Source organism: Carex rostrata, chromosome 7, assembly GCF_964058835.1.
Source record: "Carex rostrata chromosome 7, lpCarRost1.2, whole genome shotgun sequence".
NCBI classification, from domain to species: domain Eukaryota; kingdom Viridiplantae; phylum Streptophyta; class Magnoliopsida; order Poales; family Cyperaceae; genus Carex; species Carex rostrata.
In genome coordinates, this window is record NC_135924.1 from 6,484,788 (window position 1) to 6,511,883 (window position 27,096).

Sequence of the window (27,096 nt, forward strand, 5' to 3'; positions counted from 1 at the left end):
ACCTAGCGCCATTGATCGAGGATTTAAAAGAATTATGGCAAACCGGAGTGCAGATATTTGATGCATACAACAAGGAGAAATTCACTTTACGGGCCATGATTTTCTGCACCATTAATGATTTTTCGGCTTATGGAAATTTGTCGGGTTACAGTGTCAAAGGAGAAAAAGCGTGCCCTGTTTGCCTGGATGATACAGTCGATGTGTGGCTACCTAATTCCTCTAAAAACGTGTACATGGGTCATCGTAGATTTCTTCCTGCCAACCACGCACACCGAAAGAGAAAGAAAGAATTCAATGGAAAGACCGAGAATATCAGAGCAAATTATCCATTGACCGGTAAACAAGTTTATTCGCGAGTGAGAGATTTGAAAGTTCAATTGGGTAAATTTAAAAAGAAGGTGGCGAGAAAGAAAGGGGCTCCGAAAATATGTTGGAAAAAGAGGTCAATATTATGGGATTTACCATACTGGGAGCACTTAGAGGTTCGACACTGTCTCGATGTGATGCATGTGGTTAAAAATGTGTGTGATAGCATAGTTGGAACATTATTGAATATTCCGGGTAAAACTAAGGACGGTATTAATGCTCGGAAAGACATGCAATTCTTGAACATAAGGCCAGATCTACAACCAGCAGAGAAGGAAAGAGAAAAAGGAAAAACTTGTACATATCTAAAACCCGCAATGCATACGCTATCAAAAGCAGAGAAAAAAAGCTTATTGGAATGCCTTCATGGTGTCAAAGTTCCATCTGGATATTCTTCGAATTTTAAGAACCTAGTTTCACTTGATGATTTAAAATTGACAGGAATGAAGTCTCACGACTGTCATGTTTTAATGACACAGCTTCTTCCTGTTGCAATTAGGGGCATATTGCCAAAGTGTGTTAGGCAGACCATCACTAAGCTTTGTTTTTTCTTTAACGCCATCTGTTGCAAAGTAAATGATCCTGATACGCTAGATGCTCTGCAGAAGGAGGTTGTTGTCACTATTTGTCATCTTGAAATGTATTTTCCGCCGTCTTTTTTTGACATCATGGTTCATTTAATCGTTCACCTAATTAGAGAAATTAAGATGTGTGGACCTGTTTTCTTGCGGTACATGTACCCGTTCGAGAGATACATGGGATTGTTAAAGGGATATGTCAGGAACCGATATCGTCCTGAGGGCAGCATCGTAAGAGCTTATGCTGCTGAAGAGGTCATTGAGTTTTGTACTAATTATATGGATGATGTCAAAGCCATCGGCATCCCTAAATCTCGGCACGAGGGTAGACTTCACGGGGTAGGCACTACCGGTGCAAAATTATTCGTGCCCGATAGTACAACGATGTCACTAGCACATTTTCATGTTTTGCAACAACTCACTGACGTTCATCCTTTTTGGGACGAGCATATGACTATCTTGCGGCAACAGAATCCTAAGAAATCCGACAAGTGGTTGATTGGCGAACACAATAGCAAGTTTGAAGAATGGTTTACCCGTAGAGTCTTGCAAGCTACGGAGGGAGAAAACATTAAAGAAATAGTCAAATTGTTGGCTCTTGGTCCAGTCCATGTTGTGAGGACCTTCGAAGGATATGACATCAACGGGTACACATTTTACACAAGAAATCAAGATTCAAAGAGTACCGTGCAAAACAGTGGAGTGACGTTAGTTGCCGTTTCGACTGATTTTTCAGATCCTAAAGGTGCCGGACCATCGCATGCATCGATGTCATATTATGGGTTCATTGAAGAAATTTGGGAGCTCGATTACAGAAGATTTAAGATCCCATTATTTAAGTGCAAATGGGTCGATAACCGTAGGGGGGTTAAGGTCGATGACGATGGTTTTATTTTGGTGGATTTTAAGAAGGCTGGTTATAAGGATGAACCATTTATACTTGCAAGACAAGCCATGCAAGTGTTCTACGTAACTGATCCGGCCGATCATTCAAGACATGTTGTCCTCTTTGGAAAAAGACGTATCATCGGAATTGATAATGTGGAAGACGAAGAAGCATACGATCATTTTGATGAGATACCACCGTTTTCCACTGGCATGGTATCTTTACATCCAGTCGCTGAGGATAATGAAACAGGGCACATGCGCATCGATCATAATGAAGGAGAATGGGTTGAAGAAGTTCCCATTGGCAAGTCATAATATTGGTATGTCATACATTTAATATTGGTATGTCCAAAAATATAAAAATGTGATATAATTTTCTTTAATATTGCTGACTTAAGAAATTTATTGATTTTTTTCTTCAGGATGCATTGAAACACCGGACGATGGGAAGCATGCAAGTTATTGTGAAAACACTCCTTGTAGCTTATTTTTTCATGTTATATGTAATTTATTAGCTTATTTTTAATTTTTAAGTAGCTTATTTTATTCCATGTTATAAGTAATTTTCAAGCTATTAAGGTTTTTAAAATAGATTATGTAATAAAGTAATTTTCAAATTAAGTATTATACTAAAGTAATTTTTTAAAAATAAAACACACAAATATAAAATAACATAAACATAAAAAATATAATAAACCAACACAAATATAAAATAATATCAAGAACGGTTGGTAAGTTAAGCACCGTTCCTAATAACTATCAAGAACGCTTCCTCACTTAAGAACCGTTCCTAATAACTATCAAGAACGGTTCCTCACTTAAGAACTGTTCCTAATAACTATCAAGAACGGTTCCTCACTTAAGAACTGTTCCTAATATTATTTCAAATAAATCATACATTTAACTATCAGGAACGGTTGTTCAGTTAAGAACCGTTCCTGATAACTATCAAGAACGGTTCCTAGTTTAGAAACCGTTACTGATAGTTATCAAGAACGGTTCCGAGCTTAGGAACCGTTCCTGATAGTTATCAGGAACGGTTCTTAACTTAACAACCGTTCCTGATAGTCCTGTATACATATTTCGTCCATCCGAAATTCAAATCTCATTTTCTCTCCTCCGAAAACCCTCCTCCTTCCTTAGCCATCTCCTCCTCCTTCCTTAGCCGTCTCCTCCTCCTTCCTTAGCCGTGACCTCTGTTGGCTCTTCTCCTCGCGCGATCCGTTGGCTCTTCTCCTCCGTCGGCTCTTCTCCTCCGTCGGCTCTTCTCCTCCGTCGGCTCTTCTCCTCCGTCGGCTCTTCTCCTCCGTTGGCTCTTCTCCTTAGCCGTGACCTCCGTCGGCTCTACTCCTCCGGCTCCCTCTCCCTCTCAACTCGGGTAATTATTAGATTAATTGGATAAATAATTGGTTTAGTTAATTATTTAGTTACCAAACCGAAAGAATTGTGAACGTATGTTGTATGCTTAAGGAATTGTTATATTAATTCGGGTTATTTTGACTAAAGTGTATAATTGTGAATGTATTTTGATTAATTCGGGTTTTAGTTAATTATTTAAGTAGTTTACACACCGAAATAATTGTTAGATTAATTGTTAGATTAAGTAGTTTACAAACCAAAATAATTGTATAATTGTGAATGTGTATGCTTGTTTAGGGTTTAGGGTTTGCAAATTCGGGTTTATTCTTGTAATTTGCAACAATTGTGAATGTGTGTATGCTTAACTAATGGTCAATGTGTTCATGCTTAAATCAAGATGATATTTGTGTATATGCTTAAATAAAGGTGATACTTGTGAATTTAGAAACTCGTTGTTGCAAATTTAGACTTGTGCATTTAGAGGTATGTCAAAAAATTTAGAATTGTTGCAAATTTAAACTTGTTGCCAATTTAGATCCTTGTTTGAAAGTGTTAGAAATTGAATTTAGAAACTCGGATTATTAGAAATTGTTAGAAATTGCAAATTTTGATACTTGTTATATTGTTAACCTATTTGCAAATTCAGATATGGAAAGCAATAGTGGGTCAGGATCGGTTAAGAAACGAGGAAGAGGGCCTAACCAAATTAAGGAGAAGTTTAACGAGAAAGGCAAAAAGTTGGAACTTGACAAGTTTCACAGGCCGATTGTTACTCGGGATACAACGTCTTTTCCAACGGAATTCGGTATATTGGTGAGAAAGCATGTTCCTATAAGTTTCCAACTCTGGAAAGACGTTCCAAAAGAGAACAAGTTGAAGATATAGGAAACGCTGAAGGTAAATAACATGGTACTAAGTTGACAACCTTTCATTTGATATTAACTAACTCTAAATTTTGATTTCTCTTTGTTTGGCAGCTGGACTGGGGTATAGAAGAGGATGAAAAGGTGAGGGACTATTATTATCAAAAAATGGCTACTTGTCACCGGAAGTGGCGACAAGAGATGACTAAAGTGTGGCGCGCGGGTCAGACGCCTGATTTTGCAAAGCAACATATGGAAGAAAAAGACTGGGAAGTATTTGTCAAGTACCGAGAGACGGAGGAATTTGAGGTATGTTTATTTCTGCGGACCACCTACCTTATCTCTAAGTAAGAATTCAAATTTTCTTATAATTAAGACCTACAATGAATTTCTTGACATTGTAGACTGCCAGCAAGATTGGAAAGGAGAATCAGGCCAAAAACGAGTATCGACATTTCTTAGGATCTAGAGGTTACAGTGGCGAGGGTTTCCGGAGTAGGCTTACAGATGCTATGCAGGCGATTGCAGATGAGAAAGCATCTAGTGATCCGTCTTCCCAAGGGTCAACAACAAGTCCATTGAAACCAGAAGAGGTCATTGATATGTCGATTGAGCATAGGCACGTCACCTGGAGACTGGCAAGACAAAAGCTCGATAAGGAGACCAAGGAACGCTTTTATCCAGAAACATACGTACCGGTCATCAAGAAAATTGTGAGGATTTAGATATGGTCATTCATTGAAATATCAACTTTAATTTATTACGTTATAACAAGACTTCATTTCAGGAAGAACAAGAGGCGGCTCTGAAACAAGGCTTGTTGGACGTCGAACGATACGATGATGTTCTCGGAAAATCTCTGCCAAATACGAAACATCCTGGGAGGGTGAGAGGAGTAGGAGGTTTGATTCCAATCAGAAAAACATATGAGAAGAACTCAATAAGGAGGAGACGCGCTCCCTCGAGTTCTGAAGCAGAAATTGAAGCGAGAGTGGATAGAAAAGTGGAGGAGAAAGTAAGAGGAATAGAGGAGAGAATACGAGCAGAAATGAGGCAAGAAATGAAGTCTGAACTTGCCCTTTTGCTTCAGCAGACAGTGGGCCAACAAGAGAAGTCGTTTACCCCAACAGCCATTCAGAGCAGCTGCCAGTCAGTCAAACCAATTTCAGATCTTTCCGAGTTTACGGAGGTAAAGCAAATTCAAATTCAATAGTATTCGGATTTTAATTTATTTTTCATCACATGTTCTAGTGTTCATACGTTTTAGTTTATTCAAGTAAATAAATATATTTGAACAGGAGAAAGAACTAAGCTGCAGACTCATGGCAGCTGTCAATGGGAACACTATTCAAGTGGCCATGGGGACAATTCATGTTCCAGTTGCACCCGGTGGAACAATTCACAGCAGGCCGATGCCGCCCGACCATGCAAGAGTAATGGTGGATGGTATTTTCGATGCGGACTTGATGGACCACCCATTACCTGTACCAAATGGCGAGCAGGAAACCTTAAAGGATGTCCTCGGCAGTTTCACTGCATGGCCGATGCCCATGATCCTGATAGGTTCAGCTGAGGTCTATTATTATTACAAGTTCTTATACTTCCGAATTAGTGTCTATGTGATAGAGTTATAATTGATTCTGAATTTTATTTCTATTTATTATGAAATTTTGCAAGAACCAGTCAAACAATTAGTACTTCCTGGAGGTCCGAAAGCAACGAGTCACTGCACGGCATTTGATGGTATCAATTTTGACAAGATGGGACGGACATTCAAGCATCTTCGTGATCGGTTTTTGGAGCTAGATGGCAGTCCAATCAAAATCGATCCGCCAGTTGATCTTTTTTGTTCAGATGACTCCATATGCGTCTATGCAGATGATTATGCAGCCTTGCTTTCACCACGGGAGTGGCTCACTGTACCAGTCATTCAGATCTGGATGCTGTGAGTTAATATTCGTAATAATTGCAGATGTTTAGTACTTGTAATTCAAATTTCACAAAATTGAGATCACTTTTGTGTCTTTATTTTGTAGGTATTGGCACAAATACCTCAAGGAGGAATATCCCGATGAGCAGGTTGGTTTCATGGACCCCAGTCAAACGAATGCCACCCTGTTGAATGATGACCGAGGACGTGTTCTTCAATACATAGGGAAAGCACTCCGAGAAAATCAGGACAAGAGATTAATCTTCATACCATACCATCAGATGTTAGTGTTACATATATATATATTCTAATTTTATTATATTTCTTTCAATTCATATAAATTGAATAATATGACATGCTACAAACCTAACATGCAGAAATCATTGGATATTGGTCGTGCTTATGCCAAGAGAACGTGCATTGTACGTGTACGATTCCGATAAGAAAGGTAAAAGAATGCTAATGATCACTGCTGCTGTCGAGGAGTAAGTGCCTTCCTAAATTTTACGTTTGTTTAGAATACTAATAATTTTATTATTATATTATCATTTTAGAATATGTCTCGTAAGTACTGATTGTTCAATGTCTTCATATTTCAACAGCGTCTTCATGAGATCAATGGGTACTTCTTTAACGGTTCGTAATGATTGCAAGGTAATAATTTCTATTGCGATATGATTATAATGACCTAGATGCACACATTTGTGAATATACATGTAAGCCATTTGTATATATGCTCGTAATACAAACATTTTATTTTTTTGAAACTTGTTATATAGTGCCCACAACAACCAGCCGGCTGGGAATGTGCATATTATACCATGTTGCTCATGCAAGACATAATAAAGGAATTCCTCGATGTTTTTCCGCAATTAAAGGTATATATGCATTTATAATTTTTTCAAAAATAATAATGATTGCTTCAAATATAATAAAATACACAATTTAATTGTATATGCTCTTCTAAATTCTAAAATTGCAGGATATTCCCGCTAAATATACGGTACAACGCTTGGCCGACTTTCGCCAAATGTGGGTCCAAATTTTGCTGAAAGAGATAAAGCCGAGAAAAAGTACAACAATTTAGGGGTGTTTTATCCGAATTTGCATGAACTTGAATTTTGTGTAATAATTTAGGATGTGTATGATATATAATTAATTTTGGATGTATTTTATTGATAAATAATTTCGGATGTGTTTTAGTTATTGATAATTTAGGATTGTGGTAAATTAGCATGTTGGCCAGCTAAATAAATATGGAAGCTGGCCATTTAATAAAAAATGTTTTTTTAAAATTCAATAAAGAATCAGGAACGGTTCTTACCTCAGAAACCGATCTAGATAGCATTTTTAAAAAAAAAAAATTTAAGAAAATAACTATCAGGATCGGTTCTTATGTAATCACCGATCCTGATAGGTACTATCTGGATCGGTTCTTAAATAAGAACCGATCCTGATAGTTATATTCTGAATTTTAAAAAACAATTAATCAAAAATATATATCAAGATCGGTTCTACAGGACAACCGAGCCAGATAATTGATTATCTGGATCGGTGCTTAGTTTAGAACCGTTCCAGCTAATCAATTATCTGGATCGGTTCTTATGTAAGAACCGATCCTGATAGTTATTTTCTGAATTTTTAAAAAACAATTAATCAAAAATATATATCAAGATCGGTTCTAAAGGAGAACCGATCCAGGTAATTGATTATCTGGAACGGTTCTAAACTAAGCACCGATCCAGATAATCAATTATCTGGATCGGTTGTCCTGTAGAACCGATCCTAAAAAGCGCTATCTGGATCGGTTTTTGACAACAACCGATCCAGATACTAACTTTTAGGATCGGTTGAATAACCGATCCAGATTAAGCTTTGTATCTGTATCGCCCTGGTCAGGAACGGTTGTATTCCGTTACTAATATGGGTATATAACCGATCCTGATGCTATTTTTTCCACTAGTGAGATAGAGAGGGTAGCAAGAAGAGCTAAGGATTTCGTTCCAGTGCTGTTTTGAGTGTTTGCACACGATGCTTGCTCTTTTCTTTTGTAAATCCCAAAATGCTTTGAAATAAGTAAAAATCTTTTATTTTGTAAACCCAAAGATGCTCTGAAATTAGTAAAAATTGTGTATATCCTTAATTTCTTATTAAATTGAGCAAACACATTCTGACTTGCAAAATATTTGATTCAAGAAAACTGTAATTGTTTCTTAATTTAAGGATAGTATATCTTGTAAAAAGCTGAAAATTTTAATTATGCTATAGGACAAAAATTAATATAATATATGGGCATGTCCTTCTTAGTCTACGTATCAACATCAAAGAAATATATTCATTAATTGTAATTATGAATGAATGATGCATCAATATATATATAGCATGCGTTTTCTGAATTCGCATCCTCTTGAGATGCCTCATATTTTGCCTGATTTCTTGGAAAGTCTCAACCAATTAAGTTATGCACGAATCTCAAAGCTCAAATAATACTGGCCCTGCGCGATCCCCGAATAAGAGATATCTCAGAGGATACACGTACACTCGTGCTTTCTGATTTTCTCCTTTCGTGACATTAATTAATCTAATACATATGTCGTATTTTAGAGACCTTTCTGGTGTGGGAGAGGGAGACTGTGAAGAGATTAAATAAAGGCATTAGCCATTAGGCATGGTATTGCTGGGTTCTTGCCTTCTAGCTCTAGGCCGGATTCTGTGTCCTTTATCTATTTTTCACATTAGTTATTTTCTCTTCTCAGTGTAGGATTTACTTGTGCTAATATATATAAATATCAATCATATTATGATATTTCAATGTGACATTTATTTTAACCTGTAGCTTAATTTATTAATTTTAATCATACTTTTCAAATTAAGTTGAACAAAGTTAAAAATAATAACATACTTAATTTTAAGTAGAGGATTTTATTATTGCGTATGTTGGATAGCTCTTGATATATTTGAAGGTCATATAATTTAAAGGTCATTTGATATATTTGATCAAAAGTTGTTAAATATGAACTATGCAATTTAAATCATCTAATCAACGGCAAAACTTAAATCGAATTTCAACATTTTGATATGTAACAAATATTAAAATATTATAATATTTTGTAGTTGTCGAAAAATATCAACTTGCCCTAACATCGTAATTTTAAATTTAGAATCTTTTATTTAGCTTACGCATGCACGGATTTACCTATATTTAATCGCCAACATAATAAGGTACCAAATCGTTGTTATTGAAAAAATATGTATTATATAATTAACAATAAATAATAAGGTACGAAATCTTTGACCATGAATGGTTAAAATTTAATTGTCTATCACAAAAAATTGGTCTTCGAGTACATTTTTTTTTTTTTTATATATGTATAACATGTTTAACAATTCAGATTAATTGCTTAAACTTTTAAAATAGAGATATAGATTCAAAGCAAGAATTGATCCGTAAAATAGAGATATAGATTCAAAGGAAGAATTGATCCGTATATAATATGTATATTATCATGCACAACCTCACTCCAGAGATCTATACGGCATGAAGGTGGTTATGAAACTTTGTTAATAAAATTTTAAGATAACTTTCGATGAATTACTACTTGAAAATTGAAAGCAAAATGTTCATTTAGAAAATTTTTTTTTATATAAAAACATTTAGAAGAAGTTATATTATTAAAAAAAAATCTTCTTTCGTCAATATCACTAGTTTACTACCCACTAGTGTTTTGGAACGAAAAAAAAAAGTCAAACATAATTAATTATATTGTTCAAATGTGGAAAAAATTTGAACCAATTAATCCAATAATACATTTTGAAACAAATTAATTCACTGCTCACGAGCAAGGCATGTTGACATTCAATTTTCATGATAAAGCGTGATCTTTTTATTTTTCATCATATCATAAAAATTGTGAACACTATTTTCAAAATAGATTATAAATTATAGTGCTATCCACTTGCCTATATAACACAATTATTTACTTAGGTGTACTAGTATTGATTTATTAAAAAAAAACTAATTTGAAACACATTATTTAAAAATTACTTTTTAGATATTGGAGATAACTAATTTGAAACAATTTTTTTTTCAAGTTGTCTCCAACAACTTTTGATCACTTAACTCTTAATTATTAAGTTGGCATTTGTCCCTTCAAATATATTTATCGAAATATTTATTCTCTCTAAACAATTGAGTTCTCTCTGAAAGACCATTCCCTACTTGAATTTCAAAGTTAAAGACTTTTTCAAGGATTTTCTTCCCCCTTTGTTTCATGTGAAGATATACTGATTTTTGCTAATTACTTTATTTTTTTGTGTGTGATTATTTCTCTGTGGAGACTTTCAGGTTTATATTTTCTTTTTTAAAAAAAACATTATGCTTTAGAAATGTAATTAAATATCAAATAGTTCACTGAGATTAACAATTCTCTGCTGTTATATTTTCAAATACCGTGGAGAACCCAAAATGTTTTTTTTACTCAAATTGGTAGTTGGATATGTTATGCATTAAACCATAGTGTTGGAAAATTAACTGTTTCAAGCAAAATGCAATTTTCAAGAGGGGTTATTGATTTAATTTTTCAGAATAGCAACCTTGTTGAACTTTGCATTTATTTTTATGGTAATCTTTATGAAATAAAAGAACTTGGCTATATTGCATTTAAATAATGTTTTAATTAGTCAAATTCTTATTAGTTATTACTCTCTTAATGATATGTACTTGGAAGACTCTATTATTGATACAAATGAGATCAGCTGAAATACAAATGAGAACCTTGGCGGGTAAATAAAACGACATGTTATGTCCAAAAATTGTACAATACAACCCATAATAAAAGAAATAAAATCGTACCATAATTTGAGAAAACTTTCAATAGTAGAGTAGATTGACAACGTATTTTCAAATGAAGCTAAAAATGAAAATATCCAAATTTTTGTTTGACCTTTATAAGCAATTTGTGTATTATTAATTTGGTATTTCATTAAATATCACTAAACGTAGACCATTAAAAAATTTAATCCCGGCCGGCCGTTTGATGAACGATAAATATTGCAGAAATTTAAATTTATTATTTTTCATGAGCGTAGTACAAATATAGTAAAGAACATGCATGCAAGTTTTAAAAATCACATTTCAAAACTACAATTAATATTATCAAATTACAAACCTATTATTATTATTATTATTATTATTATTATTATTATTATTATTATTATTATTATTATTATTATTATTATTATTATCATCATCAAATATGATAGCATTTTATGTAAACCTAGCGTACTTTTTTTGTTATAATTTATATTTCTACATATCAACATCAGCGAAATATATTATTCACAGTAATAATTAATATTTATTTTTGCAAATTGATTTATAGAAACTTAATTTAGTGCCGAGATTGTGTTTCCTGATATGTAGCCATGCATGTTCGAGATAGCGTTCTCAAATTAAATATATCATAACCAATTAGGGGCGAAAACGGAGCCGGATAATCCGGATATCCGCTCTAAATCCGTCTTTAATCCGAATCCGTTTAAAACGGATACGGATAATTCCAAATAAAGACCCGGATATTTATTGGGTATGAAGAAATAACCCGGATACAATAATTCCACAAGAGCCTAAACGGAGCGGATATCCGTATATATCCAATCCATTCAGACCCAAACACGGACTCGTTAAAATCCACAAAAATCTTTTCCTCCGCTAATTAATAGCGGGTCACCAGTCTTCGAGGATCAGGCAAGTGCTTTCCGCTTTGCACTCCTCTTATTTTATAGGCACTCTGCCTAACTACTCTTTTTAATATTTTCGTGTGGGACTAAACAATCACATATATCAAAAACCAGATAGCGCCGCTTGGTCCCATGAATTGTTGCGTGGAGCACTGGAGTTTGACAGATCGACTGTGGACCTTTATAATTATGAAAGGCCTGTTGGACCTGATTTGATATAAAAGTCTAAAATTATGACAACTTGACAACCGTGAGTTCACATTTGGAATTTAAAAGGAAGTGAATTAAAATTATATTCATTTACTTTTATATTTGAATGTAGTTAAAACCATATTTACATTATAAAATTTATATGATTATTATCCGACAATTTTTTGTTTCTATTCCGTATTCGAATCTGTATCCGTCAATTATCCGCACCGTATTCGTATATGTTTAAGGCAGATTTGGTTTTGAATTTTGATATCCGTATCCGTATTCGTATCCGCTCATTATCCGACGGATGTGATATGATATCAGCATTATCCGCTCCGTTTTCAGGGAAGTTTTTATTGGTAGTAATTAATAGAAAAAAAAAAGAAAAGAGAGAAACAGAAAGAGTACAACTTTTTTAATATGGGTAGTAAGATTGGTACTGTTTATACTGATTCTAACTTTTTTTATTTGCAACTTAAAAAATAAAAGAAGTTAGGATCGGTATAAACAATATCGATCTTACTACCCATATAAAAAAAACTGTACTCTTTCTGTTTCTCTCTCTTCTTTTCTTTTAATTACTACCAATAAAAAATTCCCCCGTTTTCACCCCTATAACGAATGCAATTTATATCAAATTTCACAAATAGAAAGTTTGGCACGTCAGACAATGATTAGGTGTGGAACATGCCGCCATAACATTAGTGTGGTAATATTAAGATAAATGAGCATAGAACGTCTTTCTTGATTTCAGTGTTACTTTGTAGAGGGTGGTTCAAATGTCTTCATTTTTGGTGCCTTTATTTTTTAAAAACTTTAATAACTCAAAATTTAAAACTTAAAAGTTAAAATAAAATCATTGGATATAATCTACATTATTTTATCTATGCATGTGTAAAAAATCATGACATTTCAACTTCGTTTTGGTTGTTATCAAGAGCTTGTAAAAACATACTAATGTGGATGATTTATAAACGTTGATTTTTTCAACTTATTGATTCACATAAAAAGAAAATTGAAATGTGATAAAAACAAATTTGAGCACATAGATTAAATAACATATATCACATCTAACTGTTTTATTTTGAAGTTTATGATTTAAATTTTAAGTTATTAACATTTTAAAAATAAAAGCATTGTGGAGACACAAAAAATAGAGGCATTTGAATCCTCCTCTACTTTATATATGTTTTACTAGTATGTATAAATTTTACAACCATATCAATAACAATGTGTTGTTGTTTTTTTTATTTTAATTTAGTATATTAATTAAAATAAATAGTTATGTTTTTCTTTCTCTTAATGTGCCACATACTTGATGTAAGTAAATTATTCGGATATCATAATTCAAAATATATTTGCTAGTAGATATATAATCACCTAACAATTTTAAAATAAAAAAATGTCAAATGCCGCTATCCAATGATAATCAGACGGTATGAATCAAATAATAACTCCCTTATTTATTTATTTTTTTTTTAAAAAGAAATAAAATGCACGCATGCAGCTTTTCTAATCTGGAGGATAGAAATTAGAATGATAATTTCTACTTGCCTAATAGTGAAAATTCAGTCCAATCAAGGTAATTAGTAAGACAAATGAGAGAATGTCGTTCGCATAGAACTAGCCTTCATCTGTCCGTCCGATCAAAATTCAACATCCCGTGAAAGGCATTTGCTTTCCGTCCAACCGAAGCCTGTACTCCTTCAATTGGAGAGTATCCGACTCATAAGATATTATTTTCAGCGCACAAGCGGTCCCACACACTGTCCCACATAAAATTGCGTATTTCTTTCCTATTAAATTGAGCAAACACTATAAAAAAAAATCATAGCTCGTGGATCGATCGTGGAAGCCAATCTGCTTTTTTTCTTGAGAAAATGAGGACCCTCCTATTCTCCAATCCGAACCGTTCAACATCGATCAAACAGCTTCAATTTCTTTTTAACATGGCACGAATCTCAAAGTAAAAATAAATCAGATGTAATTGAATCTGTTTGATCGATTTTAAACAGTTCAGATTGAAGAATAGGAGGGTCCTCCTCTTCTCAAGAAAAGGAGCAGATTTCATTCCATCGATCGTAACTCGTATCTAACTTGTTCGCTAACAATTCGTTCGTTAGTGGATTGAACTATTAACAAACCAGTTCATCATTAGCTCGATTCAAAATTAACAAGTTTGAGTTGGGGCTTAGCTCGCTCGCGAGCTGGCAAGCCAGTTTGGTCCAATTATAAATTTGAGAATTGGTATGAATTTGTGTGAATTTATTTTGTGAACTATATTTGTATGAATTTGAAGATTTAATATTTTAGTATTTATGAATTTAGTTACAAACTTAATTTATAGCAGTTGACTTTATAATATGTTATTTAATATATTTGAGCTTTTGGCCCATGAGCTAGCTTAGCTCGCTCGTTGTCAAAACAAGCGAGCTATTTTTTCAGCTCGGATTTGAATGTTGGCTCTCTTATGACTCGCTCGTTACTAAAACGAGTGAACCATAAACTTGGTCTGGCTCGGACCGAGCCGGCTCGTTGCCAATCCTACAGAACACATTCTGACATGCACAATATTTCATTCAGAAAAAACTGTAATTGTTTCTTAATTTATAGATAGTAAATCTTGTAAAAACTGAAAATTTTAAAGTGCGTGGGTTGAGAAAATTACTTTCAATAGCTACGTAGATGATCATCAACCACAGAGAAATTTTGGGTCCTTTTTTGTAAAGAAATAATTGTCAGCACATTTAGATTTGTATATATATTCAGAGCTTTTGTTTCTGTTTCTTGTTCTTTTCAAATATAATAAATTGCTTGCCATGTACAGAGTAAGAATTTAAATAATTAATTCCCTATACTCTAGCATAGTAAATATTTTAATTAAGTAAAGAAGGTGTGTATCAAATTTGATAACATTTATATGTAAACCTAGCGTTATTACCATGAATGGAAATATTTCTCATTTGAAGTTACAAAATCGATATAATTAATATTTATTTCTGCAAATTCATATGTAGAAACTTAATTTGGCGCCGAGATTGCGTTTCCTGATGTAAAATTTATCATATATGGAAACCATTAATTGGAGGTGCTAAAATTTATCATGCGGCCACGATTCAAGATTGTGTTTCTCAAATTAAATAAATAATAACTATGCAATTTATATCAATTTTCACAAATAGAAAATGTGGCACGTCAGACAATGATTTGGTGTGGATCATGCGGCCAAAGCATTAGTGTGGATTAAGATAAATGAGCAAAATGAGCATAGTCTTTCTTGATTTGTTTATGAAAAAAAAAATGTTTTACTTGTATGTGTAAATTTTACAGTCATATCAATAATAATATATGTGTTGATTTTTTTTTGTTGAACCCAATAAATATAAAACAATGGAAATTTTGTATATTAATTAAAAAAACAAGTTATCATAATTCGGATATTATAATTCAAAAGTACCAATTTGTATTAATTTACTCTTTGAAAATATATTTGCTAGTAGATATATAATCACCTAACAATTTTAAAATAAAAAAAAAATTGTCCAATGTAGCCATCCAATCAAAATTAGACGGTGTGAATCAAATAATATCTTGCTTGTTATTTTTCTTTTTCGAAAAAAAAAAGGAAATGGAAAGAAACAAAATGCAACGCATGCAGCTTTCCTAAACCCGAAATTTTTAAATATACCATGCGAAGCAAGTACCCTGAACGTGGCCGCTATGGTGGGAATCGGCCACTATATTGGGCCGGCTTTAGGCCCAGCGGGGTGGCCGCTTTGGGGCGTAGCGGCCACGCCTCAACCCATGGCAGCGGCCATGGTACCATATAAATTCCCACAGTTACGTTTTTTTGATATCAATTCTCATTTCTCATTTCATCCCTTCAAATCAGGTAATTTTCTTCTTCTTTATAAATTTAAATTTTAGTTTAAAGTAGGAGTAGGAGTAAGGTAAATATTCATGGTTTAGGATCAGGTAATTATGAAATTGTACCAAAATAATTATGAAATGGTATGGAAATTTATTATTGATCAAAATAATTATAAAATTGTACCAAAATTGTATCAAAATTGATTATTTGACCAAAATAATTATCGCATTGTACCAAAATTGATTATTTGACCAAAATAATTATCGTATTGTACCAAAATTATGAAAATTAGTTATTGACCAAAATAATTAATACCCAAACTATAATTATTTTTTGAAATTTAATTTGAAATCCTAATAAGACCAAAATAAATACAGCATGGCATCTATGGGATCTGGACCGTCTTCTAGTAGGGATGTACCTTCTTCCAGTAGAGGTGCACCAGTACCCACTCCATATGAGATGTCACAGTATGTCGATGCGGCATTGACATCTGTGGTCCCCGGTATCCGGCACCGCACTGATCGGGTATCAGACTTTCTCTGGTACCCGAATGCGGAGCACCGTATCTTGGAGGCTGCCACTGGAGTAAGTTTTATATTATTAATAAAATTATAATTTTATTTCAAATTTTATTTCAAATTTTATTAATATTTTTTTTTTAATTTAGGGACTAGATACAGTTACAGTACGCCACAACAAAATGTGGCTTAAGTACCAGAAGGCATATGCAGGGACGTTGCGTGCCATGGGATTGTACCAGCTATCCCAGATGGCCGAGGAGATTGCCGATCCGGGATTGTGCTCTGGGCTCATTGAGCGATGGCGTCCCGAGACCCACTCATTTCATCTCCCCCACGCTGAGATGACAGTCACCCTACAGGATGTCAGTTGTCTATGGGGCATGACCATTGTCGGGGAGCCTGTGACGGGCGTCGAGTATGGAGATTTCAGATCCTTATGCGAGGACCTGCTGGGGATACCGCACGCTGCTTTGCAGAAAGAGAAGAAGAGAGGCTCCAAGACACAGATCTCCCCAGGTATCATCAGCTTGGCAAAGCTGAGAACCGCCTTCAAGGAGTTTCCGCCTTCAAGGCACCTCCACACAGTATCCTCCCATTCCTGACATCTCCATGGATGATCCTATCGTGAGAGCTGCCTACGGTATGTTATCGACTCAGGAGTCTGGACACACAGTTGCATTTGGTCCTGCAGTCCAGCAGTCAGCTGAGATTGAGGAGGTCGAGGCCGTTGAGTCAGATGATTCTCTCGACCACACTCCACTCGCAGTGCGGATTAAGGGTTTGAGGACTAGGAAGGCGAGGTGCCCATTCACTCCTTCTGACTTTTAGGTTCTTGTTTGTTTTTGTACTTTTTTTTACTCTAGTGTTGTCATATACTGTGATTTGTTATATCAGGATGCTTATCTTTATTTCATGTTGTTATTTATTGTACTATTTTGCTTTTATCTTTCATCATTTTTCGTCACAGTAAATCTGAACGTAACGATTTGTAAAACAAATAATAAAACAACAAATAAATCACAAATAAATCAAAACAAACAATAATAGTGCGCCTAAATAGGTGTATGCATGTTAATACAATAAACGAGTAAACAAACAATAAATCACAAATCTAAACTTGACCGTCGGATAAAAATACATTGCTTGCCTCTTTCTCAACCTGAAAATTTAATAACAAAAATGTATTGTTACTCCTCTTTCTCAACCTGAAAATTTAATAACAAAAATGTATGAGTTAACTACCTCGTGCATCTCGAGCAGCTCTATTTTGTTGTTCTTGTGTATCCCGGCAAGTCTGATGTCCTCTCCTTCTATTATGAAGTAAATCAAGCCACATCGGAATCCTATTAACTCGCCTTCGACCCAAGGTAATATTTTTGTCATTTGGAACAAGGATTGGGCCTTCATTTTCCGGCCAATCAGACTGATTGTCATACACATGCCATTCACCCAGCCATGTGTTGATAAGTGTCTGTATGTGGTAGTAGTAATGTACAAACCTTCCAGGGTCAATGCCACGGAGACGGCACACTGCCAGAACATGAGAACACGGTATTCTGTTTAATTGCGGCTTCTGGCATGTGCATGTAACCGTGTTCTCATCCATGATTACCACCGTGTATTTATAATTCGCTTTGGTAGACCGGCCAGAAGAGTCTTTCATGTATGCATTAACTTTCTCTTGTGTGGATGTTATCTCAAACTCGTTCCAGTTGCCAAATCCACCGAGCGTCGTCATAGATTGTGACCTCCCGCACCGTTTGTTAATCAACTACGAAAAATACATTGCTTGAAATTAATAAAAATTACAAAAATAAAATAATTTAATTAAAATAACATACCTCGTGCACACGACATGAGAACTGTTGACCATGGCTTGCTTCAAATTGCGCTTTTGCCCTCCTTTGAGCAAACCATTGCTGACATTTGTAAAACGTGTCCTCAATTATTGCTGCTACCGGCAACCTACGAGAAGATCTAAAAACATTATTGAGCGACTCGGACCCGTTCGTCGTCATAATTCCCCAACGGAAACCCCCATCCAACGCCTGGAATATCTTCCATGGTTTAGGACATTCGTTCTCATCTTGATCTAGATACTTACCCACACCATCCAACCAATTCAGAGCCCGATCACATACATCTCCCATTGCTTGCATTCCTTGCTCATATCTCCTCATCTTTCTCTTCGCCACACATATCCTGAAGTACTTGATTGCTTCTTCATTGCAATGATTCTTTTTCATATTTTCTGCTATGTGAGTAGCACAAAGACGGTGAACGCACTCATCCTCATCTTCCTCATTCCATCCCAGATCATCCTGTCGAAACACCTTTTTTATGCCCTTACCCCTATCGGTGATGACACACACAAACCTGGAGCGAATTACATTGCGCCTCAACCATTGCATGAACCATGCACAATCTTCAAAATTCTCTGTATCTACCAATGAAAAAGCCAACAGGAGGAGCTGATTTTCTGCATCGTACCCGGTTGCAATCAACATTTTACCTTTGTACCGGCCTGCTAAGAAACAGGCATCAACAGTGATGACAGGTCTCAGGTGTTGGAAAGCCTCTATGCATGGTCCAAATGCCCAAGCCGCCCTATTAAAGTACCTGTAAGGTCCAGGCTCACCAGTTGGATATGAGGTAACATCAAACAATGTACCTGGATTTTTTCGCTTAATTGCCTCCAATAAGGGGACTATAAGCGCATATGACCCCTCCCAACTACCAAATTGGCGGGCAATTGCCAACTCCCTTCCACGCCATAATTTATTGTACGCTGGTACCTGACCGTTGTACGTTTGTGCACAAGCTATTCTGACAGAAGTGATACTTAAATCTACGTCATTTCTCATGTGCGCCGAGATGCAATCGGCAACCATAGCAGCGGTCAACTGTGCATGATCTATTCTTGTGGCATCCGCATGACAAACATGTTTTGTTGGGCACTTGGATACTTTCCATTGTGTACCAAAACCAGTGACCCTTGCATTAATGTACCAACCACATCTGGGGTCCTTGCACTTGAACCTAATCCGTTGTTTGTCACTGTGCGTATTCTTAATCTCTTTATTACAAAGAATGTGAAACTTGTAAATTGCAGCTTTCATTTCCTCCTTTGAATCATAGGTTTGTCCCTCTGACAATTCATTTTCAAACTCTGCATGTCTACCAAATAACCCCACATTTGCTTCCTGAAAACCTGACAGGTCATTGAAAGCTGCAATCGGGTGCTCAACCCCGCGACCCATTATCCGAAACCCTTTATCAACCTTGAATTTTTTTTGTCTGCCCGAGCACAGGCCTCGTATCTGCTGTGTCACTGTGATCGCTCATGCAATCAGGATCAACATCCCCCCAATTTTCCTCTGCCTCTTGTATTTCCGGATCCACCGTCTCCTCAGTTTCCTCCGGATCACAAGGCTGGGCTCGGGATCGATGGGAGTGCTGACTATTAGACGGTCGGTCCCTCTGGACTGGGGCTTGACTACTCTCAGGCATGTCAATCGGCAAAGGGATTCGGGACCGACGGGAGGGCCGACTAGTAGACCGTCGGCCCTCCTGAACTGGGGCATTACTACTTTCAGGCATGTCAATCTGGAAAGGGGGTTGGGACACTGGACTTGAGGAGGTTGAGGCATTAGCCCGAATAGCACCCCGGATTAACCTTGCAAGGGGGTTAGGACGCTGGACTCGGTTAATCTCCACAAAGAGTTCAATTATCTTGTATACACCTCCAGAAAAACTAATTGTCTGGTTGTACAGTACCTGCCAGACTCCATCATTCTGAACATGAAAAAGTTGGAACCAAGTTTGGCCTGAACCAGTGGGCATGCTAATTTTGGCCTGAATATCAAGGTCATATCGATCCTGATTCAATCTGAGGTTCTGAGAAATAATCGATTTCAGAACCAACAAATCAGTACCCGAGATTACAGGTATCACAGAAACAGGCCCGATACTGTAATAAACCCCATTAGGGCCTGTTAAAATCTCACCACCAGTGTAAATAGATACCATAACAGCCATTTGGTATGAGTATAAGAAAACCTAAAATTAAAAATTAATTAAATTAATTATAAATACTATTTTTTTTTTTTATAAGAAAGAAAATAAAATACTTACAGCTGAAGCGGCACTAGTGGCATATGACCTCTGTGCGTCAAATGAATATCTCTCTCCTCTATAATACAACTCTGTATATATATATATTTTATCAGGGTGCCCTCTACCCCAGGAAGCGGCCCTGGCCGCTACCCCCCAAAGCGGCCACCCCGCTGGACCTAAAGCCGGCCCAATATAGTGGCCGATTCCCACCATAGCGGCCACGTTCAAGGTACCCGCTTCGCGCCAAAGCGGCCATGCTATTTTTATTAAATCCAGCCACCGATGGTGTTTTTATTTATTTATTTTCTTAAAATGGTATATTTAAAAATTTCGGTTCCTAAACTGGAGCATAGAAAGATCTCTCATTTCTATTTCCATAATAGCGAAAATTCGGGAAGACAAATGAGACGATGTCGTTCGGATACAACTAGCTTCCATCTGTCCGTCCGATCTAAATCCAACATCCCATAAAAAACATTTCTTGAGAAGTTTAGTTTCACTAATTCTCTTTCTCTCTCGTCTCGACAAAGACAAACACCTCGCGCCACACTATCTCTTCCCATAATACCCCTCCAGCTATGAGCCCCTCTCCTCGCTCCACTCCTCGCTCAAGCCGTCGCCGCCGGAGCATATCCATCGGAGGATCCAGCACAGAGCCTCTGCCTCCCATGTCAGCCAGATGCCATGCGGTCGCTCTGGGGATTCAGAATATGAACCTTGTTTCTGACTCCCACTTGGCAAACACTTCGCGAATGAACCTCTCTCCTCGCTCGAGCTGTCACCGTCGGACCATATCGACCGGAGGATCCAGCGCAGATACTCTGCCTCCCTTATCAGCCAGATGCGTTGCGGCCGCTCTGGGGTTTAGGAATATGCAACCTTTCTTCCGACTCCCACTTGGCAAACACCTTGCGAATGATCCTCTCTCCTCGCTCGAGCGGTCGCCGCTGGAGCATATCCACCGGAGAATCCAGCGCAGAGGCACCGCGTTTGTCTCCGCCTCGGCCTGCGCCTCCCCGTCGGTCCGTCCGCAGATCTCCCAAATGTCTTGCGGCCGCTCTGGAGAATATGCAACTTGCTTCTGACTTCCACTTGCAGGTGGGTCCCGGTTCTCGAAATCTGCCCCCTTTTTACCTTTGATATCTCAGAAATTTTGTGGAATTGATGAAAGGATATGATGCATTATTAGCTGTGTTTGTCAACAGATGAAAGCTGAATTAAACCCCTAATTGGGATTTCATTAGAGGGTTTCTAATTTAACAACTCATCATATTAATATCAATTTCTCAAAAAGGATATTTAAAAATAAAATAGTATGAATAAATAGATTAATGAATGATTAATAAAAATTTTGCTGTGAGATTATGCTGAGCAGCAGTACTGTTGATAACCATTAAAGTATGTTTTTTCATCATTGGTATGAACAGATAAAGGCTTTACTTCACCATTATGTTAATATATAATTGTGAATTCCTTTTAAATTTGTTATTTTTTTATTATTTTTTCAGCCGGGCAGTATCCTTGAGGGAGGAAAATCAACTGTCTCTGATCTGTTTAACAACAATCCGAGTGGAATGACGGGACCCCATCTCATAACAGCGCCCCATATGGTCTTGATGGTCTGGCTAGATGAATTCTTGACCTGGTTAATTTCCTAGGTTTGTTTCCCTTGCATCTTTATTAATTTTCGATTTAAGCTTCTCTTCTTTATCTTCCGTTACTGCTTTCTAATCTCTGTATCTTTCTTTGTTGCTTGGCGCAAAAGAATCTAAGGACAATTGGAAGATCAAATACATAATGTCACATAGTGTTATCTTTTGTGAATGTTTCAGAAATATCATGCATCTGTGCATCACCCTTGATAACATGGCAAATATCACCTGCTCTTCTTAATTTCCAACAGTATAATACAAGTTACATGTATCTGTGCAGTTTTACCACAATTTTGTACGATGGCAAGCCTGAAGAGAGAAAAACAATAAGACACTACTAGAATTCACTCTTTTTTCATGCTCCCGAAAATGGCTTTTTCCAAGAGATTATCCTTGAAAAAAGCCCAAAAATCGCCATTTTCAAGCGCTACCCTTGAAAATACTACCGTTGATAATACCCTCCTTGGAAATAGTCAGTATTTCCAAGGGGACCGTTGGAAATACTCTTTTCTAGCTTTTTTCAAGAGACCACCCTTGAAAAAAGGGCCGTTGAAAATACTTTCAAATTTGGCCACTGTCTACATTATTTTCAAGGGAAGCATCGTGGAGCCCACCAGATTATTTTCAAGGGGAGCATCGTGGAGCCCACCAGATTATTTTCAAGGGGAGGGAACATGGGTCCCACTTGAACATTTCCAAGGGTGACACCCCTGGGACCCACTTGAGTATTTTCAAGGGCAGTTTATGGAGGACCCACCCCAGCAAATTCATGGCCAACAAAAATGGGCCCCACCTGGTCAGATGTTGGTGCTATTATTTGAATGGATTCATGTATTTTTTTCATGGATATACCTCTGGAAATACTAGCCTCCTTTTTTTTGTACCAAAATGTTTTCATTGGATAATTCTCCATGTACCAACCCAATATTTCTTTACAATCCCCAATTTACATTCAAACTGATAACACATCTTACAAATCAATAGAAAACACATTGAGAAAAGAGATTGCAAAGCATTTAATAAGCATAAATAATTAATATAGTATAATCAACACATTGTATCAAAAGAAGATGAAAAACCCTTTACAACACAGTATTGTGCGCTTGCACACTACTAATATACTCAAAATATACTCACTATGCTATGAGTTAACAAAAATTCACATAATAAGTTACCACCTAGTTTGTTGATATGCTAAAAGTTGTAAATTCACCAAAATGTGCACTTTCGGATACTAAAAGGTCTGGTTCAAGTTGAAGGTAGATTGCCACCTACAATATTAAGAAAACATCCATGTGAAATTATCAAGTCTGACACCTACAATATTAAGAAAATAAATCATGAGAATTATTAGTTTGGAAATGCATTTTGCAAAAATGTAATAAGTTACTAAAAATTGTACTCTACCTTGCTGCAGACATAATAAAATCTTGAATGTAAAGTACATATTGGTACCTAGGACTAACATGGCCATACCATTGTAAATAGACAGTAGATTGAGAGTGAGTCTATGATACTATGCATATTACGATTTGGCACCGTGCTACGGCTCTATATTCAAGTTTTCAAATCCTAATGGTCGATCCGAACCGTTCATCTTGTTCTCCATATTAATATGTGTTTGGAGACCAAATTTTACACGTTTTGAAATTTTTTTACTATTTTTTTAGATATTTAGAAAATCACTTGATCTGAAAATTCTGAACCATCCAAAAACATTAATTATTTATGATTCGTAATATATATAAGCACTTGACACAAAATTTGAATTGAGCTTTAACAAGTACACATATATATACCTGTGTTGGGTGGTGACATATCAGTACAACTTACGGTATTGCCTCTTTGTTTTACCCATTTATTTGAATTTGGGGTTTTCTTATCCACATTACAAGGTTTCGTTGCTGCATAACAAATGTATACTAAAATTAGCAAATTTGAATAAAAGTATAGGTTAATGAAGCCAAGATTTATCTTACTTCACACTGATAGCCTGATATCAATTGTATCTGCGCGCTATTATTACACAATGTCTCACCATAGTTCGTATAAGCACCACTTCATTTATTTGAAATGCAAAAAGGAAACAATGAGCAATTAATGTCTAAATTAAATGTTTATATAACTTGAAATAGCATATTTTTCAAATAAAGTTTGAAGTACCCGAATCATGTGCCATACACATATCTGTGCATCTCTAGAAAATACAGGTGTCATTATCTCTATGAACCTATGGATTAATTAGTTAATTGCCAAAGCTTAGATCCAAAAAAAATATAAAGGGCCATACGAGAGTTAAATGTCAGTCAGTTTTCAACAAGTTGAATTTATATCAAGATAACTAAAAGCAACTTGATATAAATCACCAAATTGAGAACTTGATACAGGAGTTAAATACCAGGAAGTGAGAACTTGATCTGGAAATCACCAAATTGAAATAGCATGAACTTGTGTAGCACCAACTCCTGTGTCAAATTGTTCTTTTGCTAATCCCACTACCTTTCCTGAAACAAAAATTCACCAATTGTGACTTAGTCACTGATAAAAAAAATGCTATAACAGTTGTAGTTGTAAAAATGTATGAATGAAAGCCAAAAATTAAAAATTAGGTGCTATAACAGAGATAATTAAACAAACACAAACCTGGATTGGATGTTAATGGCCTTAGGGTAGAGGACGCTTTGAGATTTGTGCCTCAAGAAATTAAACGATTGCCCACCTTCCTCCTCGGTGCTGCTCATTTTCCCCACTATTATACTGGAGTCAAAATTGCAATTATATATATAAAAGTAAACTTGTAATTGTATAAATAAAAGCAAACTTCAGCTGTAATGAATTATTGTGATCCTATTATTTTAAAAAGTTCAAAAAAATAATGCTATTGTTTGATGTAACTAATAAAAAAGTCAGCACCAAATAGCAATTTGTTTAGAGTTTAAAACTGTTGTAAATCCTCAATTTGAAACTATATTTATCCTGATATTTATAAATTATTTGAAACTTATGTGGTGTTTGTATCACATGGTCCATTTGGATTTATGATAATCTATTGACTTTCTATACCGTTTCATATGAAGATTAAAATTTTACCAGTGGGAAAGATATTAGAGAGGAGTAGAGACCAACAATAGTGAAGGAGGAGTTTGTACTTCTTACTGATCCTGCTGAAATTGATGTTGAGAAAAAAAAATTGAGCATTTAGATTAGATTTACAATTGGAAGATACAATATTGATGGAGAAATTCTGAGATCATAGGAATTTAAGATTTGGACAAATATCCCCCCCCCCCCCCCCCCCCCCCTCTGTATAACTATGCTGTGCAAAAATTATGATACTTAGAAGCCATTGAACTTTGTAGAAATCAACATTCAAATGTAACTTCCTCATAAAAAAAAAAAAAAAATTCACAGTGGTATGAGACTGATAACACTCTTAAAAATGGTGGAACATAGAGGTTGTTACTTTGTAGAAATCATGATTTTCAAATGACATAAGCCAGATATTGTAACCTATATTCTTAAAAAAGAGTTGTGCCGGAAAGGTGATATTGAGAAGGCATCATCTTTTTTGGATGTGATGTGATCTACAAAAGGCATGTACCTATAAGCTGAAAAACTAAAAATAGTAATTTACGTACCAGACATGTATCTTTCTTGCACAAGAAACCGCTCTAACCAACAGTCATAATTTACCGACAATTCAATTTAAGGCCTAATCGCTCGATTTCAAACAACATGGAGAAGGAGAAATAACTTAGAAAAAAGTCAATTTACCGGATAGGTTCCAACTTCGGCTCGGCAAGGCTTCACGGTGCCAAGACGGTCTCGATTGGTCTCCTCCGCCTTGCTTCTGAGGCCGTTAACTGAGGACCCAATGAAACCCTAACTGGGTTTGAGTAGTTAATGGAGAAATGAGGGGACCGCATACTGCAAAATCGCACAAGAAAGAGAGACTGAGAGGGAAGGGAGACCGATCTAGGTTACTCTCTCGTGCTTGCTTTGTGGGCTACGGGGTAGATTTGAATTTGGGTGCGGCTTCTATTTGGGAGAAGTTGAAGAAGGCGGTTTCAAAATTCAATTTGTGTTGCTTGGAGAGTACAGGGAGGAGAGATTTCGCTAAGTCCAGGAGAAATAGAAAGGAAAGATATTGTATTTATTGGGAGTATTCATGTGCTCTAAGGTAGCATAATATTTCTGTTTAGATCAGAGTCGTCTGATCATCATTACGCACTAATATTAAAGAACTATATGCATCGTCTGGCGTCGGATCTAAAGAGAAATACTATGTTACCTCAGAGAAATAAACTCCCTACCCACAAATTCTAAAATGAAGATATCGAGACCATTCATTATCTATCGAACGGCTCAGAGTTTGATATTTACTGATTAGCTAATGAATGTACAACAAATAATATAAAAAATATTTTAAAATTATTTACATCTCCTATGACCAAATTATACTTATAATTTTCAATTTGATAAACTTTTGTTATTATTTGCCTCTTCGAATTTAACAAATATTTGCGGACTGTTCATTTTCATGTGCATAATCGACGGTCGATCTGCAGTGAAATGATTCCAAATTTATTTTGAAAATGATCAAGAAAAAACATTGAACAAAACCAACGTAAAAATTATGAAATTTGATTGTGTCTGAGTTTCTATCCAATGTGAAGTATGTATGGCCCTTCGATCTTCCGATATTCCGTCGGCTTGATGGATAGATAAATAAAAATAAAATTTCATCAAACTTTGCTGCAGGAAAATAAATTCAGTGCTCTTTAATTTCAACGGTTCCGATCGACCAACAGACGAGGTGTTTACGTGCGCCTTCATTAATTCACGATGCAAGAGTTTATGTTCTATGTTTCACAAACTCTTGCATCGTGAGTTAATGAAGGCGCACGTAAACACGTCATCTGTTGGTCGATCAGAACCGTTGAAATTAAAGAGCACTGAATTTATTTCCCTGCAGCAAAGTTTGATGAAATTTTATTTTTATTTATCTATCCATC

At 35.8% G+C, this 27,096-nt stretch overlaps 1 protein-coding gene and 1 long non-coding RNA gene across 9 annotated transcripts; both read right to left on the reverse strand.

Moving 5' to 3' along the window:
* Positions 1–17,181: 17,181 nt before the first annotated feature.
* LOC144557105 (uncharacterized) lies at positions 17,182–19,204 on the reverse strand. The gene is made up of 3 exons (XM_078305641.1): positions 18,155–19,204; positions 17,669–18,084; positions 17,182–17,188 (listed from the first exon to the last, which is right to left on the reverse strand). Exons 1-3 carry the CDS (start codon positions 19,202–19,204, stop codon positions 17,182–17,184), a joined length of 1,473 nt encoding a protein of 490 aa, XP_078161767.1.
* Positions 19,205–23,086: 3,882 nt separating this feature from the next.
* LOC144557233 (uncharacterized) lies at positions 23,087–26,190 on the reverse strand. 8 transcript variants are annotated; one of them, XR_013512564.1, is made up of 7 exons: positions 25,856–26,190; positions 25,172–25,245; positions 24,725–24,838; positions 24,480–24,585; positions 24,245–24,311; positions 23,881–24,139; positions 23,087–23,352 (listed from the first exon to the last, which is right to left on the reverse strand). It is a non-coding gene; the product is annotated as an uncharacterized LOC144557233 (long non-coding RNA). The 8 variants fall into 8 exon arrangements; XR_013512562.1 differs by having other exon boundaries at positions 23,881–24,311; XR_013512561.1 differs by having other exon boundaries at positions 24,245–24,585.
* Positions 26,191–27,096: the final 906 nt, after the last annotated feature.

Excerpts from the sequence above, each read along its gene's own strand:
- LOC144557105 (XM_078305641.1), bottom strand. The coding sequence starts at position 19,204 with ATGGTTGCCGATTGCATCTCGGCGCACATGAGAAATGACGTAGATTTA. Across the intron at positions 18,085-18,154 it reads TCTCATGTCGTGTGCACGAG|TTGATTAACAAACGGTGCGG; the intron begins GTATGTTATTTT and ends TATTTTTCGTAG.